The 23,355-nt window shown below is 39.9% G+C and overlaps 1 protein-coding gene across 1 annotated transcript in view; it reads left to right on the top strand.

Annotated features, from left to right (window-relative positions):
- Window positions 1–22,542, top strand: part of atad2b (ATPase family AAA domain containing 2B) — a 98,333-nt gene extending 75,791 nt beyond the window's left edge. Inside the window, exons 25-28 of the mRNA XM_088626146.1 lie at window positions 579–1,256; window positions 2,193–2,320; window positions 13,951–14,079; window positions 18,230–22,542. Of these exons, the coding sequence (XP_088482272.1) occupies window positions 579–1,256; window positions 2,193–2,320; window positions 13,951–14,079; window positions 18,230–18,271 (977 nt within the window). The 3' untranslated portion in view covers window positions 18,272–22,542. The remainder of the gene's footprint in view (window positions 1–578; window positions 1,257–2,192; window positions 2,321–13,950; window positions 14,080–18,229) is intronic.
- The last annotated feature ends 813 nt before the right edge of the window (window positions 22,543–23,355 follow it).

The following is a 23,355-nucleotide window of genomic DNA, read 5'->3' as shown; positions in this document are numbered from 1 at the left end:
GCAGAACTGAATTTCAGGAAAATTTTAAAAACTGGGACAACATTGAAAAAAGATAAACACGGCTGTTAACTTCACATTTACCGAGAGGTGAAAATCACCTGAGACAATATAAATACTGAGTCCGGGGTTCAGTCCCCCCAGAGTGTTGACATGCTCAGCCGCAGCTTCTTTAGAAAGACCCGCTGATGGAGACTCCTGCACACCAGGGCAGCGTGCAGGCTGGAGGATGTGCAGTCTGTTGGTTAAGGCCTGTAGTTGAGTAGTAACGTGGGAAGTTAGCATAGTGGCTTTGATTTACTGGGGAAAATAAGGAGAATATAGTGGAGAAAGAAGAAAATGGAAGGGGCAGAGGAGGCTGGGAGATGGAAATGTGTCTTGGGTTACACATCAAGGCGAATGTTGGCTTCAACAACAGGGCAGGGTAGTTTGTTTCTTATTCCCGCACCCCGTTGTGTAAGGAAGTGCCAATATGCGCATGGAGGGGCCCGCGCCAGGCGATGGGTGGTGAGGGGAAGCTGTGTTACTGTTCTGGGAACTTTCGGAAGCCTAAGGCAGCGGTGTCTCTTGTGCTTTTGCAGATCACATCAAGCGCAAGACGAGGAGGAGGCCCCCCTGGGGTCGGGGCATCATCCGTAAGAAGAAGAGCTACCTGAAGAAGGAGGGGGAGGATGGAGGAGGGGAGCCCGGCGGAGAGGACAGCGAGCCCGCTGACTGCGGGGAGCTGGACGCCAGCACGGAGGGCCCCGAAGATGCAGTCGGGGAGGAGCCGCCCGACACCTCTCTGACCCACGACGAGTCGTCCTGTGATGCCATGGAGCTGCCAGCAGAGAACGGGGAGGATGGGCATGAGAACGGGCACCTGGTCTCCACTGAAGAAGAGAGCTCCAATGAGCCCCCGGTGTCCAGTGTGCCCGAACCAGACAACTGGCCTAAGCAAGATGAATCCAGCAGGAAGCTCTCCGAACCCGGGCTCAAGCCCACCCCCGTGAAACAGCAGGATTGCATGAATGGCGACGAGTCTTTGGACAGTCTGGATAGCGAGACCTTATCTGAAGATAAGGTGATCGCTGTTGAAGCCAGAGCCTCTGCAGCCCCTGCTCTCCCAGATGATACCTCCCAGACTGTAGAGACCATGGAAGGAGAGAAGAAGAGCGCTTTTTGTGAAAAGCAAGAAGAGGTGAAAGTGGGCAGTTCTGGGAGCGGTGTGCCACAGGAGACCACCTCTGACCTTAAAGAGGGGGACCATGAAAATGAAGGTAAATTTGAAACTGTGTAAAGTGCTTAAAACTCAAAGCTTGAAAAGCTTAAACTCTGCTAACATTTATTTTGGATTGAGTCTTTTTCAATTGCACATTGCAGCAGGGCCATTGGTAGGCATCATAATGGGTTTCATTGGACCACTTTTCTTCTTGCAGGAAGTCAGCACTGAGTTTTAGAGCAAATGATGAATTGGACTGTCTTGCATGAATGTGGCCCTCCAGGAACAGAGGTCCATTACTTTGTTTCTTGTTTCTCCTCATAACCATTAGTTCATACTTGTGACTCTTAGCTGGTAAGACTGGCTAACAATTTACAGCTGTTGTAGGATTTAAATGGATGGATCGCCAGGATCTCCTTAAGGGACTGTAATGAAGGGTGCACTATGTTAAAACAAAGACATTTATGGTGTTTTTTTACTAGTTAAAGCATGTTTAGAGGTGCCATTAAGACTACTATTTCTTTCTTGCTTTCTGCCTTTTCATTTTCCTTCCTCTGGCTGCCCTGCTCCGTAACATGCCCATTAATTCAGAGCCTAGCTCCGTCTCTTGCAGGCCTGTAGGCATCATTCCTGCTAGATTTATTGCTGCATGTTCCCCAAGCAAAGAGTCTGCAGAATGAGACAGTGGAGTAGTCGATGATGATTTTCCTGTGAATTATACATTGGTCGAGATAAATTATAGTGAATAGTAGTCTCTTGGAAGGGGGCGTTCTTTTGTCAGGTTGCATCCGTCAGTGTATGCCACCTTTCAGGTAACCTGCAATGAATCACATTATGGTTATAGTTAAAACTTGTAATGATATACAGCTAATCATTTTTTTATAGCACGAAATGCACAATAAAAGATGCGTATGTGTATGTTATGTGAAACATCTTTTTTTTCATATTTATGTGTTCTGAGACTCTGCTTCTTTCTACTTCTTGTTTATGGTAGGCACGACCAAGATGAAGAAGTGCAAAAAAACACTTTCAGAGCAGCTGAAAGCAATAAATGTGGAGAAGCAGCCCGAGGATCCAGTAGAACCTACCCCTCCACTTGTTGTAGATCATGAGCGATTATCGGTAAGACCACTGCCTGAAAAAGTCAAAATATGGAGCTCAGAAGAGCACAAAACAAATGTAAAGAAAAATCTTTTTTTGGGGGGGGGAAATGTGGAATTTCATGCAAGTCTCGGAGATAGGACACAGAGATAGAAGAGAAAGTAGTTGACTCATTTTGACTTTTTGTATTTTTTGTACTGTTTTTAAGGGGAAATCCATTTCCTTGGCACTTTTTTGGTCTTTTAGAAAAGTTTAAGAAGTTTACCTATAAATATATTTTAATCTGCTTTTGCCTTTTATTTCTATTATTCTGTATTTGAAATAAGGATAGAATGAAAGACAGGATACATAACTATTACCACAGTTGCAATGGGGTCAATGTAAATATTTCATATATATAGACATATAGTCCAGTATTCCTCCTGTTTGCAGTCCTCTGTCTGCTTTGGTCTTAGATCCCCAGTTATACAGTATATTTATAAATTACAAAACCTGTCACAGTATTATGAGGGTCTAGGGCTGTATACCTTCTCTTAAGGTACACAGTAGGTTGTGTACCATGTATTCCTGAGATTCCGGTCATTGAAAGACTGAGATGACCATGAAACATTCAAGGAAAATTTAACTTGTGATTTTTGACGTTTATAGGTTGCATTCAGTATCTTAGTGGTTAAAAATGGATAAGCAATACAGAAAAGGGTAGAAAGAAAAAATATATATTAAGGAATACTGGGGAAATGGTAATCAAAACATGCCATTATATAAGTAAAATAAATGAAAATGCTAATGAAATATAGACCAAAATACTTTGCCAGTCTATTAATGAAAAACAGAGCCAGGTTATTCTTTAAAATCAGTTTTTTTAGCTGTTTAAGCTGGAGCTTTAAAAAAATAGGGATAATGATGCAGTTTTCTGAAATTGCTTGAAGTCGTACACAGGGACGAAAACAAGTGTCGAGGGAATTCTTTCAGAGAACGGTTAAGGAATTTGAATGTTAATTCAAGCAAGAGGAGTTTTGTTGCTGGAAGGATTGCCTCATGGTTCCTGAGCAGATCTCCACATGCGACATCCTGTTAGAAGAAAGTAACTTGCACTCCTCTCCAAGGTCAGAGTACTTTGTAACGTCTCTCATAAATCATGGTATCGATCTGATTCCACATGTGTAGAAAGTGGAAATCACTCGCCAGCTCGTCAGGTGCCTGACATGGTGAACACCATTCTCCCAGTTCCATGCAGAAGCGATGAGCGACAGATTCAAGAAGTCGTAAAATGGCAAAGATACAATTTATGCCATTTGTTTAACAGTGCGTGAAGCTGACATTCATCATATCATCAACTCTCAAGAAGTAACACAAGCTAGCCTTTTCAGTGCTGTGAAACAAGCATCCATTCTTAGCAATAGTCTCTGAAGTGAAAAGCACTAAGTATGTGAAGAAAGAAAATAAAGGGTAATGCCTTTGTGCTGAGGAATGCAATAAGACCTAATCAAATGTGCAAAATAATGTAAAAACACAAATCCAAACACAGCAAACCAACTGCGTCTTGTTACTCTGATTTAATTCTTGAAAATACTCCTAAAATACTCAAACCAACAGAACAAGCGACTAAATAAATGACTGAGGAACACTGTCAAGCAAGAATTGGCTGTTTTTTCTTGTTTTGTGGTGATCTGGGTAGTGCCAGAGATATGAACAATCTTTCAAATTGCTTTTGAAAATGATTCTTAGCAGCAGTGTGCCGAAAAAAGCAGTAGAAAGTGTCTGTCCATTGCCATTCTGGGAGACTTGAAAGCATTAACAATCAGTGACAAGGCTTTCTCTACACTGAATGAAGAAGTCCTTGAAAGGACTTGACCCAGATACGAACAATTATTCTTAAACTCAAGTCATTATGGTAAAACAGGTGGGTTTTATTAACCACAGTAAATGGTTTATACACAATCAAATTAAGTGTTTTATTTCTGTGTTGTATGCCTCTACCTCAAGCCTGGCTGAATTTGTCCTAAAGTGCATGCTTAATAATAGCAAGAATGTAGGATCTTTGACAAACAACCTGTCCAGCACTTTTAAATCACCATCTCTGCAGTCCCCTCTCCTCTTTCAGCCTTACCTATTTTATGTTGTTGCTTTGTTTTCTAGTTTTGAGAAATGGATTTCTGAGTTGTGTGCTGGCCCAGAAAGTATTAGTGTCTCGTCGCATAGTTTTACAGCTCAAGCAGCTGCAGCTGTGACACCACTGAGCCTGCTGGGGCAAGGGCACAGTACAGCTGAAGGGTTACAGCAGGTCATTGGAAGTATACACTGGCCTTCAGAAATTGAGGGCAGCTCCATTACTGGTCTTAAAAGGGTAGGTGGGCGTAGCTTTATATATGGATAGAAATAATCATAGATACTAGGGCACAGTAGCTTCCTAACGTGACTGGAATGTAATATATTTTGGGAAAAGAAATTCAACTTCTCACTTTCCCATGAAAATATAGTATCTGTTTTAGTGATGGCACACTGGGGCTGTCACTGCATGCATTCTTTTGGGGTTTTTTCCCAGGCAATTTGATGATATAAACAATATAAAGGAGAAATTAATTTTTAGGGTGTGATGCACAGGGTCTTTAATTTATGATGGTGGTTTCATGTTGTGGTCATTTTTTTTCTCATCCCTTATTTTTTCTGAAACCTGTTAAGCACTTTAAATTTTAAATGACAATTTCTTTTTCTTTTGTCAACTGCTCCTCAATTATGAATCCTCTATATTTACAGTTGTGGTTAGTAAACTCTACAGTAACTCTACTCTAGTGCTTTTGTTTGACAATTGTGTGTTTCTTAAGCAACTTATTTTTTTTTCTACTATTTGGCCAAAATGCCTTTGTATTGTTCCTTGAGTGATCCAGTGGGGAATAATCTTGAAGTGTGCTAGCTTAAACATACTCTGAGTAATAGTTTTTCAGCAATAATGTGATTCAGGCTTTCAGGTAACTTAAAATTGAAGGTATAAAATTATATACTTCCAGAGTGCACATTGCACCTTTTGCAGTTATGAGCAGACATGCAACCATATATTGATTTGATTGACACACCTGGAGCTTAAAACTTCCCCTGGACTTTGGACATTATTCAGTTAGATATGCTGAGTTTCACCTAATATTCAAGTGTAAATTGGATTCCCAGCACTGCGAAATATAGAGGCCACTGGCTTGACTTCAGTGAGGACGGGAACATAATTGGTGTAAAATCATTTTTCAAAGCATGAAACATCATACTGATCTGTACCTTATCATCTTACTGAGACACCTAATATCACACCATTATCTCCATCCAGTGGCCTCGGGGCTCTGAGACAGCCCTGGTGCCTCTGTGTCCCAGACTGATCGACGCTTCCCTGCCCCGTCTGCTGTCATTTATAGCAGACTTCACACTGGCTTCAGAGAAGCAGCAGCACAATAAATGAAATACTGTTGAAAAGCCTACCCAGTATGTGTATAAGGAGGTGGTAGTTTGACTTGGCAACTGAGAAATTGAAGACAAAATATCTTGGTAGAAAGAACAGAAAAATGGTTTGTTTTTTCAATGGTTGTATAGCTGGTTCTTGGTTTTCTATGCCGGTTCTTGGTTTTCTTTTGAAACCACTTTGAAAAGGCAGCTTCACTAATTACAATAGGATTTTAGGGATCTGCTAATGCTATCCACTACTTCAGGGGTTCAAAAATCATTTTATAACTTCTGTTAGGTTGTGATACATTGCATTAAAGTACATTTTAATTCTGTTTGGTGTTACTAGGGTTTGAGTCATTTGTCTTTGTCTACAGCACTGTCTATTTTTAGGAAATCCGTCCAGAATAGGGGTGGAGCAACTCGGGCCAAGGAGAAATGCAGCCCAGTCTCACAAGTTAACCCAAAATCACCATTTTGTAATAACCTGGGGCTTGTGGTAACTCAGTTGGTTCAGTTATGTCAAGAGCTGAATTAAGTACTGTAGGTCTTAAGAGCTACAGAATGATGGCGTTTTCCTTTCCAGTCATCACTTGAATTGCTTACTTGCAGAATTCGCCTGCTTTATTGGTCAAAGTGATATTGTTCCAGGTGTTTCCAAATCGATGATTTAAAGGTGACTTGTATAACTGGCTAGACTGTGGCTTTCCAGGACCAGATTTGGACACCCCTGGTCTCAAAAATCCATATTTAGGAAGCTGTTTAATAAGTGTAATATTGTGTTTATATTAATTCAGGAAATGTTCTACGACCACCTTACGTCATTCTCTTCATAAGAGAGTAAAATGAAATGGTGCCACATAGAAAGATATTTTATTCTTCTTGTTGGGTTTGTGCAAAACAGATAATACTGTTGGAGACCTGTAGGAAAGACCCATTTAATGTACTTATCACATTTGGTCCATCAAAGTTGTGTGGGAGGTGCCTAGAGAAGATCCAAGCATATTATAGCTATTATATTTCTGAAGACTAAACTGCAGTACTTACAGTGCCTTGCGAAAGTATTCGCCCCCCTTGAACTTTTCAACCTTTTGCCACATTTCAGGCTTTAAACATAAAGATATAAATTTTTTATTTTATGTGAAGAATCACCAACAAGTGGGACACAATTGTGAAGTGGAACGAAATCTATTGGATTTTTGAAACTTTTTTAACTAATAAAAAAATGAAAAGTGGGGCGTGCAAAATTATTCGGCCCCCTTGCGTTAATACTTTGTAGAGCCACCTTTTGCTGCGATTACAGCTGCAAGTCGCTTGGGGTATGTCTCTATCAGTTTTGCACATCGAGAGACTGAAATTCTTGCCCATTCTTCCTTGCAAAACAGCTCGAGCTCAGTGAGGTTGGATGGAGAGCGTTTGTGAACAGCAGTTTTCAGCTCTTTCCACAGATTCTCGATTGGATTCAGGTCTGGACTTTGACTTGGCCATTCAAACACCTGGATACGTTTATTTGTGAACCATTCCTTTGTAGATTTTGCTGTATGTTTGGGATCATTGTCTTGTTGGAAGATAAATCTCCGTCCCAGTTTCAGGTCTTTTGCAGACTCCAACAGGTTTTCATCCAGAATGGTCCTGTATTTGGCTGCATCCATCTTCCCCTCAATTTTAACCATCTTCCCTGTCCCTGCTGAAGAAAAGCAGGCCCAAACCATGATGCTGCCACCACCATGTTTGACAGTGGGGATGGTGTGTTGAGGGTGATGAGCTGTGTTGCTTTTACGCCAAACATATCGTTTTGCATTGTGGCCAAAAAGTTCGATTTTGGTTTCATCTGACCAGAGCACCTTCTTCCACATGTTTGGGGTGTCTCCCAGGTGGCTTGTGGCAAACTTTAGACGAGACTTTTTATGGATATCTTTGAGAAATGGCTTTCTTCTTGCCACTCTTCCATAAAGGCCAGATTTGTGCAGTGTAAGACTGATTGTTGTCCTATGGACAGACTCTCCCACCTCAGCTGTAGTTCTCTGCAGTTCATCCAGAGTGATCATGGGCCTCTTGGCTGCATCTCTGATCAGTCTTCTCCTTGTCTGAGCTGAAAGTTTAGAGGGACGGCCAGGTCTTGGTAGATTTGCAGTGGTCTGATACTCCTTCCATTTCAAGATGATCGCTTGCACAGTGCTCCTTGGGATGTTTGAAGCTTGGGAAATCTTTTTGTATCCAAATCCGGCTTTAAACTTCTCCACAACAGTATTACGGACCTGCCTGGTGTGTTCCTTGGTCTTCATGATGCTCTCTGCGCTTTCAACAGAACCTTGAGACTATCACAGAGCAGGTGCATTTATACAGAGACTTGATTACACACAGGTGGATTCTATTTATCACCATCAGTCATTTAGGACAACATTGGATCATTCAGAGATCCTCGCTGAACTTCCGAATAATTTTGCACGCCCCACTTTTCATTTTTTTATTAGTTAAAAAAGTTTCAAAAATCCAATAGATTTCGTTCCACTTCACAATTGTGTCCCACTTGTTGGTGATTCTTCACATAAAATAAAAAAATTATATCTTTATGTTTGAAGCCTGAAATGTGGCAAAAGGTTGAAAAGTTCAAGGGGGCGGAATACTTTCGCAAGGCACTGTAAGTCCTGTTTTGCCTTTATTTTTGTGTGGTTTGAATGTTGCTTGTTTTAATTTAAGCCAGGGACTTATAGCACCTCACTGTTTCACTGTGCTTCCCGTTTTGATCCACTATAGTGTCACACCAGCAAGTCACAATCAAAGCGTGCTCTCTTCCTTTAAATGCATGAAGGAAAAAGTCTGTCCTTCTCTAAATGAAAGGAAAACATGGCTGTAACCCTGATATAAGCAGAAGAGAAGGAGGACGAAGATAGTTTATCATAACGTAGCCTGTCTCAAATTAAAAAATGTTAGAAAGGTCAGAGATGGGAGGAGGCCACTTTGCCCTTCTGGCTCATTTTCTGCTAGTAGGTAATTGATCTGACTTGTTCAGCTGTTTCTTGAAAGAAGACAGGCTGTTGTCTTTGACAACGTGGCTGGCCAGTTTGACCCATACTCACATGTTTTTTTTGTAAAAGAGTGCCTCCTGTTCTCAGTCTCAAATGTAATTCTGCTTGGTTTCCACTCATGTCCTCCTAGTTTGTGCTTCACAGCTAAGTATGAAGAAATCCAGTAGATTTGTCAAAACCTTTGAGGATATTGAAGGCTTGAATCTGATCCTCTTGTAGTCTTTCCTGTACGCGATTAAAATTCAGTTGTTGTAGCCTGTCACTGTAGGACATTACTGTGTGCATCCTGTAGCTTAGAGGTGTTTCTGAATTTTGTGAGAGAAGATCTCTGTGCTGTCGGACTGAGCTTTCAATACAACAGAATGCTTTCCACTTGTGCAATTTGATTCATGTTTCACTGTTAATTCTGAAAGTCCGGGTGGAAATTGTCTAAGTCTTTAAGAGTTTCAGATACGTCTATCAGGTCTCCTCAAAATGTACTGTTTTGACCACAGTCCTTAGTCCTTAGCATATTAACTTTTGTTTTAAGGTAACAGTTTAATGACACATTTAATTTTATTGAAATTGTATTTTATCATGCTTCATCCTTTTAATTATTATCTATATAACATTACAAAATTAGTAGTGATTTCACTTTTATTTGATTGCCACTGTGTTTTTTTAATTTTTCTTTTTTCCCCAGGGGGTATTTCAACACTTCATTAGAGGTTTTTTTTCTTAGGTGAAGGTGCCTTAGTTGTAAAGATGGATAAGGAGAGAGATTATTTGAGCATTTGTGCTCGATTTTAATTTATTTCCCCCCCAATATAAATATATATGACGAGTAAATATTGTCAGTTCAGGGTACTTTACTGAAAGCCAAATGGAGAAACTGAGAGAGAGAATGTTCCCGTTCATCATTGAAGATAGTTTTTAAAATGGCTTTACCTGAGTGACTTATATGCTGTGCATGCCTTGCTTTTCCTTAAATCTTTAGGGGAGGAAGAGTGCTTCGGTTCCTCCATCTGTTTTTGATTGGCACAGTGCATTAATTTATTTCAGAGCTGTCAGGTTGCCCTACACTTCTGTCATGAATAGGGGTGGGTGAGTAAGAGAGATGTGTAAATGGTAAGCTGTTGCTTAAACAGTAGTCCTGCTTCAAAAATAGGTAGGCGTCATTCACATATTTTCAAAAAGCATAAAATAACCTGTTATTAGCAAACAAGGCTGCTGTGACATATCAGTGTGATTTCACAGCGGTGGCTTCTTAACGTAGAGTCCGCCTATTCCTGTGGCTCTGAACATTCCTGGCACGGTTCCGGTTGGGCGACTACCACTTCAGCCTCTTATGTTTCTAGGACATTGCTGACTCACCGTTGTCCTGTTTCAAACCATGTGGAGAAGCAATTAAAAAACCCTAAGAAATGCTAGGGTATCCAGTGAATAGTGTAGAATGTAACTTAAAATATTAAACATTATACAATGCACTTGTTGGATGTCGTTAAAATATTTTGTGCAATTCTGGTTGGCACACCATTCTGATCGCTGCCTTAGAATAATGTCGGTGAAGAGCAACGACAGTAATTCCAGGTGGAATGTCGTAAGAGGTGGCATGGCGGCTTAGTGATTCAGCATTACTGCCTCACAGTGCTGGGGCCCTGGGTTTAATTCCTGGGGTGCTCTCTGTGTGCCGTTTGTGTGTTTTCCTTGTGTTCACATAGGTTTCCTCCAGGTTGTCCGGTTTCCTCCCAGAATCCAAAGACGTGCTGGTAGGTTAATTGGCTTCTGGGAAAGTTGGCCCTGGTGTGAATGTGTGAGTGTTTGTGCTATGTATCTGCCCTGTGTTGGACTGACATCATGTCCAGTGTGTATCCTGCCTTGGGCCCGTTACTTGCCGGGATAGGCTTTGACTCCCTTGCAACCTGTACTGGGTAATGTGTTTTGAAAGTGGATGCTTGGATGTCCTAAAGTGACCAGGTTAAGAATGTTTATTTTGTTGGAGACAGAGTGGATTACAATGGGCATGGTTTGAGTAGTGAAAATCATGGAATGTTATCTCAAAGTGAACCCAATGGACTACTTTCTCTTCAACAGTGAACAGCAACACAGGTGCTTAACTGGAAGTTAGGGGGATGTGTTTTGAGTTTTAGAATGGCCTCAAAATGTGTTTGGTATCTTGAGAAAGCTACCAAGCAATGTTGTTGAAAATGTTTTCCTCACAATTCTCAAGAAACAGCTGGATGACATATATACTGTAGATCAGTATGCTGCTAGCAACCAAACAATTGTGAAGGGTCGAGTGGCCTTTTATCCTTCGTAACCTTTGTGTTCTTAATGATGCTTATGTACCTGCAGTGAAGGCAGGACAGTCTTCAAACACTCTGGGTGTGAGTGCACACCATGCAGTCATGCTGCCCCGTGTGTTGAACATAGTGCTGATAGCTACGTAGTGATTGTATCACCTTGCAGCAGTGTTGTTCTCCATCTAGCCTGTGAATAATGCCTTAGCTGGATCTAGCTGGATTTGGGGAGAGTGGAGTTTTCCAGATCTTTATTTCTTCTGCTTTTCAATTACAAAAGATGACAAAAGATGCACCAGTATCTGTAACTGGTCTTCAGATGTCATGGTACAGTTTTTCTCCAGTTTTGCTCCGTTGTTATTTCTCTTGATGTGACAAGAATTTCACCTACGAGTATCATGACAAGCACAATCTTTTGTTTTGTGCTTCAAAGAGTTTGCTTAATGATAAAGAATACTGTGAGTTTTGAATCTTATTTTAGAGGAATATCTGTGTTGGTGGCAATATTGTATCTTCCTCCCAGTCAAAAAAAAAATCAATCTTTGTGACACTAGAGCCACAGCTTTCCTGAAGACAGATTTTCTTTGTCTTTATAAATAAGAAGGCAGTGTTGGTAGATGGGGAGGAAATCATTCCTCCCGTGATGTACAGTTTCTTAAAAAGATGAAAAAAGTTAGTATCAGAGACCTCGCTGTGAGGAATTCAAGGATGGCTGTAATGCCTTTTTAAATCCCATCTAAGAGATTGACCGGGTTTCATTTGGCTTTTTGTAGGCAATGGGGGAGATCTGTTGGAAACGAGCACTTTTCCCCGGGGCGAAAGCAAATGTTTTGAGTCTTAAGTTGGCAAAATGTTTGGGTATGAATTTTGTTCTTTCAGAAATTTGTACATTTTAATTGAACAGTGATGTGAAGTGTTATGTTAATGTAAAGTCCTTATTGAAAGTGATTGTGTAAGAATATTTTTTGATAAATCTTTGAAATGTTCCTTGATTCATTCCCAAAACTGCCATCTAAAAGACAGTTTCTGCCTTCATTATATGAATTTTGATTTTGAATGTGCATTTTTTTTAATTCAAAGCAGTACAGTGTTATTAAATATTTTAGGATCGCCTAGTGTGAGGATTGATTTTGGAATTTTTTAAACTTCCCTTTTTAAGGCAGATGTGTTATCACCTTATAGTCTGATGTCAGCCTTATAGGCAGCAGCCATATCACCCTGCAACTCACAACTGGCAACCCACTGAAGCTAAGCAGGTGTGAGCCTGGTCAGTACCTGGATGGGAAACCTCCTGGGAAAAACTAAGGTTGCTGCTGGAAGAGGTGTTAGTGGGGCCAGCAGGAGGCGCTCACCCTGCGGCTCATGTGGGTCCTAATGCCCCAGTGTAGTGACGGGGACACTATACTGTAAACAGGCGCCGTCCTTCAGATGAGACATAAAACCGAGGTCCTGACTCTCTGTGGTCATTAAAAATCCCAGGACGTTTCTCGAAAAGAGAAACCTTTATCAATCATGGTCTCCTAACAATCCCCCTCTATGAATTGGCTTCATTACTCTGCTCTCCTCCCCACTGATAGGTGAGCGTTCTGGCACACTATGGCTGCCGTCGCATCATCCAGGTGGTGCTGCACATTGGTGGTGGTGGAGGGGAGTCCCCATTACCTCTAAAGCGCTTTAAGTGGAGTGTCCAGAAAAAGGTGTAAGCAATTATTATTATTATGATGTCAGAAGCTGGTCAGTATTGGAACATGAGACCTCAGGGGAAATCAGGGTGCTGCTGTGATGTTGCTTGACCAATAGGTGGTGCTCTTCCCCCTGACTTTAAACTAATGCCAGTGTGTGGTGACAAGGTAGGAGGTGCTCTGTTTTGGGTGAGGTGTTGGACAACGGTCCTGACTTCTTGGTCATTGACAATCCCATGAAACTTTTCGAAACCTTGGCTATGTTCCACTACGGGCTTGCACTCTTACCCCCCAGGAGTTCCTCCTTAAATCTGGTTTTGTTTTAAAAGTGGATCCTCTACTGTGTGTAAAGTGCATTTGGTTGAAAAGCACTATATGTTTAAGATACAATTTATAATAATGTAAATCTAACATAAATGAATCAAATATGCCTTGATGTTTTTTGTAAATTGTATTGATTTTACAAACAAACTCGGACAAAAAAACTCGGGTAAAGCAGAAAATATTCTAAGTAGGATTGAGCTGGGGCACTGGCATCAGCATTGAGCTGCTAAGGAACATGAAGAAGGCTCTGCAGCTGAAACCTTTTTATCCACTTTGTGGTTTTCAGTGTGGATTTAACCTGTCCCTTATTACGTACATTCATGAATATTCAAAATAAGTACAAGAGATCAGAAGATGAATTTTGTGACAAAACCCCCCAAAAAACTTCCATGTACAGGTGCACATTTATGTGCAGACAACATAACTTTTATTGTTGATATTGGCTGGAAACATACGATACAGTTTCTTAAAAAGATCTTAAATACATTTTTATGTTGCCAATTTAGATATTTTATACAGTTTGTGACATGAAAGAACAGGAATTTTGTTGCAAATAAATTTGAAGTCGCTGAATTACGTAAAACAAATCTTACAACCGTTTCTCTAAAACGCTGCTTAATCTTTCAGTACCTGGGGAAACTCATTCAAAAATGAGAGGGGCATCGGCTTTTCACAACCTCTTTATTTTAAGAAGGCAACTGAATTTTGACAAATCAGGAGTAGACTTATGGTAGCAATTATGGAAGAGACTCATTTGTTTTTATATTTTGTAGGAAGTATTCTTTCACAGGTCCCTGTCTTCAGGCAGGATTATGGAGTTATGAAATTGTATCGACATTATAAAGTATATTGAGAGATAAAAGCAAAGCCAGGGCTGCAACCTGTAATATTTTGTCATTACTCTCTTGCAGGGTCTCTTGGAGCTGGTAACCAAGAAGAGTGAAAACTACACTGTGGATCAGCTGGAGAGGCTGTACTCTCTGCTGAGTCAGTGCATCTATCTGCACCGCAGAGACTATGATAAGACTCATCTTACAGAGGTGAGGGGCCACAGGGAATCTTTCTCTGCTGGATTCAGACCAATCTTTCAGGCGGCTGTTAAGCCAGAGAAAGAAGATTCATTATAGGAGGAAAAAAGAACATGACCCTTAAGCTGGTATAGATCCTAAGATTTTACTTTCATTTGTAGCTTGGATCTTATTTAAATTTTTGTTATCCCTATACAGCAGATATGTTTATCCACTATTGCCCTTTGCACCTTTCTCATCAAATAAAGTCTCTTATTGGGAATATTTTTCCTTATAGATTATGAGGCAAGGCCACAATAAAGCTTTTGCAGTTAGTTCAGGGTAGTTCTCCATCAACAGTAATGCAGTCCGACGCAGTGTCAGCTCTTAATTCATAATGCTGTTGGAAGTTGCGATTGCAACCTTCTCCCCCCCCCAGGCTGTCTCTTGCATTTGAAGTAGTTTTGTTTTCTGTGTTCTGTGTCGTTACCAATGCCAGCAAAATAAGGCTACTTTTACAGTGATGTGATGGGTATCTTCCTGGTAAAGTAAACACTGTCTGTAAGGCAAGCAATATAAAAAACATGTTAATATAAGGAGGCTGCTTGGAGCTTGTTACCTGAAATGGAGGCATATGTTATTCTGGCATTAGATCACTGCTTTAAGGTAACATGGAGCTTTCTTTTCGTACATAGGGGCTTTGTTTCTCAGCTTTAAAGGTAGTTGCAAGAAGAGCTATCTTTCCTGCTAACAAGCGCCAGCTCACAGAAAGGCTTCTCTTGGATCTGTGGAGAGAATCAGAATGGGGGAGGGGCTGTGGGGAGATTGTGAGCCATCGTCTAGCAGTCGGCAATGCTCCAGCACAGGAACTCAGTTGATCTTGACAGTCTAGACTTCTCTCCCTAGAAACTCCCCATTCGCAATGAGATAAGCAGCAAAAAAAAATTGAAAGGCTCGAAACGACTACCTGTAGCATATAGCATCGGCAGCATTTGGCAGAGATGAACTGGGGAAACGAGCTGTTCTAGAGATCAGAATTCATCTCCAACCGTAACTTGAGTTAATAAAAATCTTGTCATCGAAGATTTAAAACAAAACAGTCATAGTTTGTCACATGCATCATTTTTGTGTTGAGTGAATTCGTACTACCCTTCTTTAGGCTTTGATTCTCCTGCTTTTATTAAGAAGGAGTGAGAAACTTGGATACATTTTGGGTTTTTTTTGTAGGACCTCTTACCTGCATTGTCTTATAAACTGTGTTCACAAGAGAACATATTGCTGTAAGATGTTGACATGCCAGGATGATGCAGGATCTCCAAAAAGCTTTTCATGGTTTTCCAGTGTTGGCTGTGAATTATGTCAGAGAACTGGTGAACTGGCACAGAGTAGAGAGTTCCAGGAGCTGAATGCAGATCGATTCAGCTTATGAACAGCTTTGCTGTGATGACATGTTCTTAATAACCGTAACCTATTATAATGAAACATGTCCATAAATTAATTCTTTACAAAAATAGCCCCTTTGTCCGTGGATATCAAAACTGGCGTTTCTGAAAAAAACTTCAAACGACATGGCTTTTCCTAATTCTCAGCACTCCAGAATTTTGACTTGTTTTACAGAAAACTGGCATCATCTGCACAGCTGCACACAAGCAAGAGAGTGGGGAAAAAAAACAAGCCTTCTCCTGCAGCCAGATGTAATGTTAGGGATGGCTGGCGTGCGAGGCAGAGTTTTGGAAGTGAAGGAAAACAGAACCGTAGGATAAGACAGATTGCTTGAAATGTTTAATAATGGAGTGTTAGGTTTTTCAGACGTGACAAAAATTCCATCAATCACGTTAACAGTAAGAAGCCTTATTTAGTCCACATCTCATGAAGAGCTAGCAGCTTGTATTTTTCTCTCCAGTTAATTGTGTCCTGCCTGTTAACAGGACTGTATGAACATACATGTTTTCCCCTCAAACTTGCCCTTTAACTTGGACCTACTTAGAATATAATCAGAAGTGGTCCCTCTTCTTTTAAATCTGCGATTTCTTACATTCAGTACTTGTTGGGTGACAGTGTCAGTGAGGACAAGGATAGCTCCCCCCTACCAGGAAGGAGACCCTGGTGATCAACAGTATTTGAGTCTAGATTGTAGGCTGAACCTTTATTGTTGAATAGTAATTAAAAAAAAAAGCATGAATAAGTTAAGTATGCTTTCTGTGCGCCTTGAGAATCCATTCGTCTTTGGAGTGCACAGCAGAGAAAGCCTGGGGAGGCAGAGTGATTGATAGGCTGAGTGGCGATAAAAGCCAGGGCTCCTTTCTTCTGCTTCCACCTGCAGGCTGTGGGTGCCAGAGACTTTCCCTTTCATAATGCAGTAGTATAATGAAGAAGCATTCGGGTAGACCTTTCCCTATGGCTGGGAGCGGACTGTCTTGTGGGGAAAGTGACTGCAGGCTGGTTTTCCACTGTGCGTTGAAGGTCACGCTGACTTGCTTCTTGCCACAACAAAAGAGCCAAATTGTTAGAGAGCTTTCTCTCCCATCCCCACTGTGCCGCAGATGTGTGGTACATTTTTCAATATCAGTCAATGGCTTTACTGGGGGAGGGGAATGAAGAATGCCATGATAATAAAAGGTTAAAAATGACCTTTGCAGATTCATCACCTGATATGATGGAAAAGCCTGTAGAAATTAATGTAGTCTGGAAATCTGGAAATGCCAGTCATGTAATATTTATGATAGATAAATTTTGTGTCTTTCATCCTTTCCTTTGAGAATCTGTGATACTGGAGAAGTTTTGTCTCATGAGCTAAGTCTGCCTGTTTGGATGTTTTAACTGCTGTTCCCTGGTTTTCCCACCTTTCTGATTCCCTTTGCATGTTTTTCATCCTGAGTTTTTTTCCAGCAGCTGTCGTCTCATATACATAGAAGTGTTTAATCCTACAGTCTACATTTTACTGCTCCAGCAAGCGTGAACCTTGATATCCCTGACAAGTTTCAGTCTGCACATTCTTGATTCTCGCTTCTCATACCCATTTAAAACCAAGTTTCTGGAGGATGAAGAGGGATGTAGTAAGGAAAGGAATGATCCATGAAAGCATGAGGAAAACCAGTCACGTTGTTGACTGTGCCTTAAAGTGTTAAAAATCCACATGAATAAGCTGGCTCCAGAAAAGGCCTGCTTGCCAAAGTAAGCACAGTTACAAACGAACTGTTGGACTCATTTTGTTTGTAGCTTATTGATCCAAGGACATTATGACATTCTCAGAGAATCAGTACCCACCACATGGTCAGGTAGTTTATTCAGCAATTGCTTAGATAAACAGGTACCTTTAAATCTCCTAAATATATTTGCTCTTAACTCCATGTGTACAGGACTTCACAATTTTTAACAGTTATGACGTGTCTCCCTGACATTGTCAACAGGGGCAAGGGAATTGAGCATTCATATGGTATTCACATTGTTTACTTGACCATGACCTATCTTGGAATATGTTCTGCTAGGTCCATCATCATAACTTCCAACAGCAGTGTGAAAGCACTCTGTGTACTTTATAGCCTTCGCAGACGGATCCCCACTTATGTGTGAAATTGTTGTCCTGTCTTCTTTATACTGTTGTGTATAATGTAGAAAAAAAGATATCTGCTGTCAGTACAGATGTGATTTACTCTACGTGATCCCACCCTGTTGATTATCCCAACCCATTCCCTGTCTCATCTCATTTTAGAACATGATATGATCATTTTTCCTATCCTCTGTTTCTTTTTGAAACACCCCTGGTGCTAATAATGCACCATTATTAGTGTTCATCTGGGCTTGACTCCTGTCCTTAGTATTCAAGCCGCATTATCCTTGGTAAACAGTGAACTCTAGATAGGATGCCTATAAAAATGAATTGTAGGAAAGAAAGTGGAATCATGGGATTGAAGGCCATTCTTCTATGCAGTTGCTTAATCCTGCATCACCATTACAGAAAGTATTTACCACTATACTGGCAGCTTAACACCAAAGTGTTACATGTAAGATCTCTCTCATCATAGAATCACATTTCAAATAAATACCTGCGTACTACTTACATGAACCACTTTGTGTGTGAGTGTATAACATCTGTACTAAACTGCACTGCACCACGTGTAACACAAGTCGGTGTTTCTGTTGATATGACATTGTGGTAAATGTTTTATTTTTGGTGTTCCAGGAAATGGAGAGGACAGTAAAAAACTTTGAAACATTCCTGTGATGGAGCGAAGCAGGTTGATCCTGATAAGACTGTCGTGAGGGAGACCAGCCTTCTGAGCCATTTCTTCAGAGCCAAGCCCATCTGGAGCCTTGGTCTTAAAGGAAAAAAAAACTCACTTTTTATTGATGGCGACTTTGGTGCTATTGTCTCAGGTACCTGGACACAACCAGCCTACAGAACCAAACAGACTCATTCAAAGGTTATTTTGCGTCAGTGATATACATATGCCAATGCTGTTTGATGACCCTGGTGCTATCAGATTTCCATTTGCTGCTCCTGGTTTCCATAAAATATTTTTAGTGAAATTAGTACCAACTTTTCCAGCACTGAGTGCAAAACTCTCTATTAAGCATAGAGGATTCTGGTTGTAGCGGGGGGGAGCAGCCTCACTTCTCTCAAGCAAACTGTATCACCTTTTGCAAGCCTTTGACTGCAGAGGCGCCACCTGTCCTACCATACTCGTGTGTTATTTGATCAATTGGAATTTCTAGGAAGGTCCATCTACCTTCCACAGATATATCTGCCAAAAATGTCAATTTCTTTTATTATGTGAAATAAGGAATTTTCTTATTGTATGAAGATAATGATCTGGGTGTTGTCTTGTCTCTCTCTCTCTCTATATATATTTATATGTGACGCAGGCAGATGCGGGCTCAGGCGATCATTTCCAAAATATTGAAAACATGATACAAATGTTGATGGGGTTTTTTTAATCAGAAGGGTTTTTGAGCCTCGCTGTTTTTAAAACTACCGAGGGCTGAAGCTGTAATGAACTAGATGAAATGGAAGTGTGCAGCTGTAGAAAGAGCAAGTGCATTAAACAAGCCTTTGGGGGGTTTTGTCCTGACTTACTGTAATCGGAGCCGAGAATCGGCTGAAAAAAGGAGGCACAGTTTGCTTTCATGTTCATGAAATTTATAGAGATAGCAACTGAAACTATCCACTTAGTTATTACTGCCATTATACATGCATTGTGTATTTTGAAAAAGGAAAAAAAAAGGATTTGTGCTCAATGGTATGTTTTATTGCAACACCTAGCTGGAACAACTGGATGCAGTTCAGGTAGACAGTGTCTTGTGTGGTTTGCACTGCCTAGCATGTGCCTTAATTCACAATTTGAAACAAGAAAACCCTTAACAATACAAAATTCTATTAGCACGCTTCTAGTGCTTGTATAAAGAATTACCAGCTATTTAGTCTTCTACTTTGATAGAACACTTTGGACTGTATATATAAAGTTTGTATCCTGTTTCAAGTTACTTGCCATTTCTGAATGTGTTTGCTGCCATTGTCCCATTACTGGATTGAGGTAAGGTTTGACTAATTTGGCTTTGAAACGTTCTCGATTCTCCATATTTGCATTATCTGAAATCTGTGCCAATAGAGTAAATAGTTAGTCAGAAAACAAACATTTTTCATTTCTTTAAAAATTGACTCAAATCTCGACTCAAACATGAACAGACACAATTTAGCATAAATGTATAAATGTCAGTAAAAGTTCAGTGAAACTGTAAATCCCACATCCTTGATTCGTTACAGTAAGCTTGACAAATCCAGACAAAAATCATTTTAAGATTTTAGTGCGTCCGATACTGAGGTGGTGGTAGTTTTTAAATTTGCAAAACCCCTAGGTGGTTTTCTGTGAAGAGATACATGTGTTGCAACAATTGGACGAGAAAAACATTGCAAATTAACTTGATATGTACAGTCCCTCAGTCTTAAATTCGAAACCTGTTTTTTATCCCGTATGTTTCCATGTTCTGATATCTTTTCAGACAACTTTAGAGGAGAATTCTGTGTGTTTCTCCATTGGCAAAGTTCAGCTTCCACCTCTGTGGAACAGCATTATGGGTGTGCAGCCCCGCCTTTTCTCAAGTGTACAGATATTACAAGTAGGACTAATTACAGAAGTTTTCTGGCAAGACTTTGTTGCTATGTAGTGTATGTAATATATTAATAATGCTTTTTGTTGGGTTTTGTTTTTCTATGTTTTTAAAAACATTTTTACACTACTAAAAATATGTTCCTGTGTTTTTCAGCACGTTTTTCCCATTGAACAGAACAAGGCCATCCTAGGCAGTGATGATCCATGTTAGGCTATAGAGCATTATGGTGTTTATTTAATTTATTTTTGCTGCTTTTTTTCGTCAAACCAGGTATTTTAGCCTCAGATTTCAGAATGCTTCATCAGTTCTATATTTTCCAGGGCCAGTTTCACCATCTCAGTTCACTACACCCTCCATGCAGTGTCAGGTGCAGCCTTCAAAGATATGCAAGATAACATTTTGAGGAATTTATATTGGACTACTGCAGAGAAAAAACACAGCTACCTCAGCTTCCTTTTTTGTTAAAACCCAGCTGTTTACTGGTTACCAACAGTATTTTAAGTACTGTAATACGTGTACAGTTTACATACTACAAGCTAAGGTACTGGATCAGTTAATTTACAAAATGAGACAATTTCTGTTGCTACTGCAGTTATCCAAAGTGCTTCATATTTGTTTTTGTATTTGAGCCAAAAAGGAAAAAAAAATCCAGCTTCTTTAATGTAAGGATATTTACTGTATGGATCAATATTTAAATTAGCAGTATTGCTCTTTTGTCTATCCCTTTCAGTACATCATACTACAAGCAGGCCCAATGCAGAGCACTGTACTTTCTCGTTTGTCTTACGCTGGGTGTAGGTGGACTCTCACCGCTTTTCGTGTGGTTTTGTTTTTCTAATTATTTATTAACATTATTTCTATGACAAGGTGTTTTTACAGTCTAATATTCATGAACCTAACCTTTTGTACGTAAAAGAAATTCGGGAATTGTTACAAACAGGAAATTTGTGCTGAATGCAATGTAGCAACATTTTTGTAGCAAGTTTCTGGAAAAAAGGGTTTTTTACAGTTCTCAGGTTCTTGCTGCATTATTAATCTTAAATATATATTTATTCCATTTGTAAAGTTGATTTTTGCTTTTTCTTGGTTTACAGTATAGGTGGTAAATGACTTTGGTATACTTAGTGGTGCCTGAATAAATGGGCTACACAACTTTCATTTTAAACATGATTGTGAGAAACGGTCTAATCATTTTGCATTGTGTAACTTTGAAATGCTGCTGAGATGCTGACCACTGTTTTAAGCTCGATGACATTATTTTGCCCTGTGGAAGTGTTATCGCAAACGCCCATTTTCTGTTGCTGGAGAACAATGGTCGCCAATAATCTGTTTTTTTTTTTTTCAGACCAGCTCCAAAACCATCTTGTTTGATTTTTATTCATTTTGCTACTTCACCACCGCAAAACACTGCCCTGTGCGTTTTGTCATCTCAAGGGTAGACCCCCCCCCCAACCGTACTCCGAACCCAAACGTGTTCCTAGTTCTGATGATAGTCAGCTCAGTAGAAGGGGGAAGATGAAAACCTTGAATCCGGAGTCTTAAGTGTAAAATGTGCACTTTCAGAGTCGACGGATCTTTTTCTGGCCCTTGGTTTAACTGTCTTGTACCTGGTGCTTTAGTGTTGCCCACAGATTATGGAGCTAGAAGGCAATCATTTGGTGTATGGAAATGAAAGAGATTAGGTGCGGTGAATACATATACTGTACCTTTTGATTGCCAGGGTTCTCCTCTCTGATTTAGGCTTTCACCAGTAATAAGAGGTTTTTGCCTTAAAACATTCAGTAGTTCACTGTTGACTTGCTGAGTTTCTTCCTCCGAAGCACAGGAGACAATTTCTGTGGCAGAGCAGTTTTCTTGGCGTAGTGTCTAATAGATGCTGGGTGCTTCATGGAGTCAGTTTTCTTGATTTAACCCCATTGTGCTCATAAAAACATCTTAGGTTTTTCTAGCTGCCAATATAATTCTTTTATCGTATTATTTTGTAGCCCCCCTGATTGTTTTTCTTCCTTTTGAGGACTTGTGTTTTACCAGGGACTTGAATGCCTGGTTGAAACTGTTCCGCATAATCGCAATGTACTCATGAATTGTATATGATTTTTTTTTCCACTAGTCACAACATTTGCTGGTATCAAATAATACAATTGTTTCTTAGATAACAAGGAGATTTCATCTGGTTGACTTATACAAGTTTTGTTTTATATAGCTTTGCAATTTTGTTTTTGGGTTAATCAGTTTTATTCCAAATGTATTTAACACCCATAATTTTTGTGCATTTTCTGAATTTGTTACATTAGCATAAGTTATTTTTTAAATTTTGGAACATTTACTGTAATTTCTGAGAAAACTGCTGTGAAATACTTGAATAAAGGTGAAAATTGAATCCTGCTGCCGTTTCCTTATTATTCCTCTAAGTCTAATCAGTACTGGAACTGAGATTAAAGTTGATGTGTTAAACATCAGGGCAGTTTATACTGCAGCCAAACCAACCTGCACCACTCCACTCCCATACTTAGGTATTTAGCAAAAGTAGACCAATTAAATAATCAAGGAGATGGTTGTAGCAAAAGTATATAATGGAGCCATTTAGAAGAGCCACAGATTGAGTAGCACTGTGCTATATTTTACTACAGTGCTTACAAGGATGCTTGAACTCGTATTGGTGACCATCAAGAACCTCGTGAATCCTTTGAAATATAAGTAACTTGACACTGGTATGATGAATCTTACACTGGTACCTTTCAGTTTGCTCAGCTGGGGTACTTTGATACAGCCATCTTCTTCACTGCAACATTTTGAGCCTGTTATTTATGAAAGGATATTAAGAACTGGTTGTAAGAAAATCCTGTAATGGATCACAGTGGAAGGGCTACAAGTACTGTAGTCCTAGTATAAGGAATAATCAATTTAAAATAAATAGAAAACAATGGGTACAGGTAATTGGAGTGATGTAATTAGTGGAATACTGCAGGGATGTGTAATGCACCATTGATGACAATTTATATGAATTATCTAGAATCCAGTAAAAGTGTCAGACTTGCAGAGGATACTAAATTAAGTGGATTAGCTAACATTATAGAAGCAGCAAATGAAACTCAAGATTTAGATAGTTTAGTACTGGGCAAACATGTGGCAGATGTTTAATGTAGAGAAGTGCAGGGTTTTGCATGTGGGTAGTAAAAACAAATTCTAAAAACACAA

This window comes from Lepisosteus platostomus, chromosome 3 (assembly GCF_059453375.1).
Source record: "Lepisosteus platostomus isolate fLepPlt1 chromosome 3, fLepPlt1.hap1, whole genome shotgun sequence".
In the NCBI taxonomy this organism is placed as follows: Eukaryota; Metazoa; Chordata; class Actinopteri; order Semionotiformes; family Lepisosteidae; genus Lepisosteus; species Lepisosteus platostomus.
The sequence above is the reverse complement of the archived record's forward strand: the minus strand, read 5'-3'. Positions and strand labels throughout refer to the sequence as shown.